The sequence below is a fragment of the Stegastes partitus genome, unplaced genomic scaffold, assembly GCF_000690725.1.
Source record: "Stegastes partitus isolate 25-593 unplaced genomic scaffold, Stegastes_partitus-1.0.2 Scaffold1343, whole genome shotgun sequence".
Lineage (NCBI taxonomy): Eukaryota > Metazoa > Chordata > Actinopteri > Pomacentridae > Stegastes > Stegastes partitus.
The window spans coordinates 224296-225776 of record NW_007579074.1 but is presented as its reverse complement, the minus strand read 5'-3'; the positions used below and the strand labels follow the sequence as shown (position 1 = coordinate 225776).

The 1481-nt window shown below is 53.3% G+C and overlaps 1 protein-coding gene across 1 annotated transcript in view; it reads right to left on the bottom strand.

Annotated features, from left to right (window-relative positions):
- The window catches only part of LOC103369875 (glutamate receptor 1-like), a 68791-nt gene that overhangs the window by 26531 nt on the left and 40779 nt on the right, over nt 1–1481 (bottom strand). Inside the window, exons 5-7 of the mRNA XM_008298716.1 lie at nt 1272–1430; nt 820–987; nt 313–417 (exon numbers count right to left, since the gene is read on the bottom strand). Of these exons, the coding sequence (XP_008296938.1) occupies nt 313–417; nt 820–987; nt 1272–1430 (432 nt within the window). The remainder of the gene's footprint in view (nt 1–312; nt 418–819; nt 988–1271; nt 1431–1481) is intronic.

The window sequence follows — 1481 nt, the reverse complement described above, 5'->3', positions numbered from 1 at the left end:
CCTTCTGGGCCTCCTGAGCATCTCCTGTGTCTGTCTCTGTGGTCTGTTTGTGTCTCTTCAGCTGTCCTGTGTCTATGTGTGATAGTTCTGGTCCGCTAGGTCTCGGTCTGGTCATGGTGCTTCTCCTACAGTCCCTCAGCAGCTCAGTGTCTCTGGTCTTTGTCTCGAGCCTCCTTCGTGCTCGCTGGAAGCTCCTCCACAGCGTCCACCCTCTGAGCTCCGTGTTAACCTACAAACCATCTGCAGGTTCTCACACCAAACACATTCCACTAATTAATGTCTGAGAGGAACCGGATCTGACAGCAGCAGCACCTTCCTGGGTCCGGTGTGGCTCAGCTCCATCACCGACAGCGTGTAGTTGGTCCGGTGGCCTCGCTCGTCGAACTGGACGCGACCCGTCACGCCGTCCAGACGGACCTGCAGACAAACGGAGGCTGGTCAGGGCAGGACCAGTCCAGTAACGGTCTGATGGAGACATTTCATTCTGTTCTACTGAATTCAGATTTAGTCTTCAGTCCTAATTTGGTCAAAGGCTCAGGAGGAAGCGTCCTCCTCACAGGCTCCAACAGATTCAGGTGTTTATGTAAAGTCTGGACCCGGCAGCTTCTACAGCAGCTCCTAGTGGGTCCATTTGTTTGTTCCGTGTAGAGCTGCAAAACTCAATCAGTTCATCTGTCTAAAGTTAGACTTCTTCAAATCCTCGTCTCCATCATTCAGCCTTATTTTATGAAGTGTTCCTCACAGTCACCCTCCTGTGTCTACAGCCACCTGCAAATCATGACAGACTGCATTTAACATAAGCGTGTTCTGGTTCTGGACCTGCTGCAGGGCTCTCTGGATGTCGATGCCTTGCCCCCACGGAGCCGGCGGATTGGCCAGACACTCGCCGGCGTTACCGCGGCGAGAGATGTCGATCCGCTGCCGCCGCAGGTTCTGGAAGGCTGTCGCCATGACGCTGACGCCGTCGTAGGTCAGAGCTCCGGTGTACTGTTGGACAGAACCAGAAGGTCCAGTTAGAAAGATTGACGCTGTTTAAAATGCTGCTGGCGCTGAACCAGCAGTTTATCGAAGCACTGAAGCCTCGATCACAGGAACGTCTGCACGGGTTCAACGTGTCACAGCAGGCAGCAGCAACAACAACAACAACAACAACAACAACAACAACAACAACAACAACAACAACAACAACAACAACAACAACAACAACAACAACAACAGTCAGTGTATGTCGGTGTCTGTGTGTGTGTGTGTGTGTGTGTGTCAGCGTGCACCTTGAGCTTCCTCCGGGCCAACTTCAGGTCCTTGCTGTCGAAGTCCAGCCAGTCCTGGTTGACCTTCTCCACCAGCGGGTCGGACCGGTTCATCAGCTGGAAGCCCGTCACGTTGGGACCCAGCTTCTGGAACTCGGTGACGTTCAGGTCCAAGAAACCCTGAAACACAAAAACACCCGTCAGAGCTCTGGGTGGTCGGTTCCAGGAAGT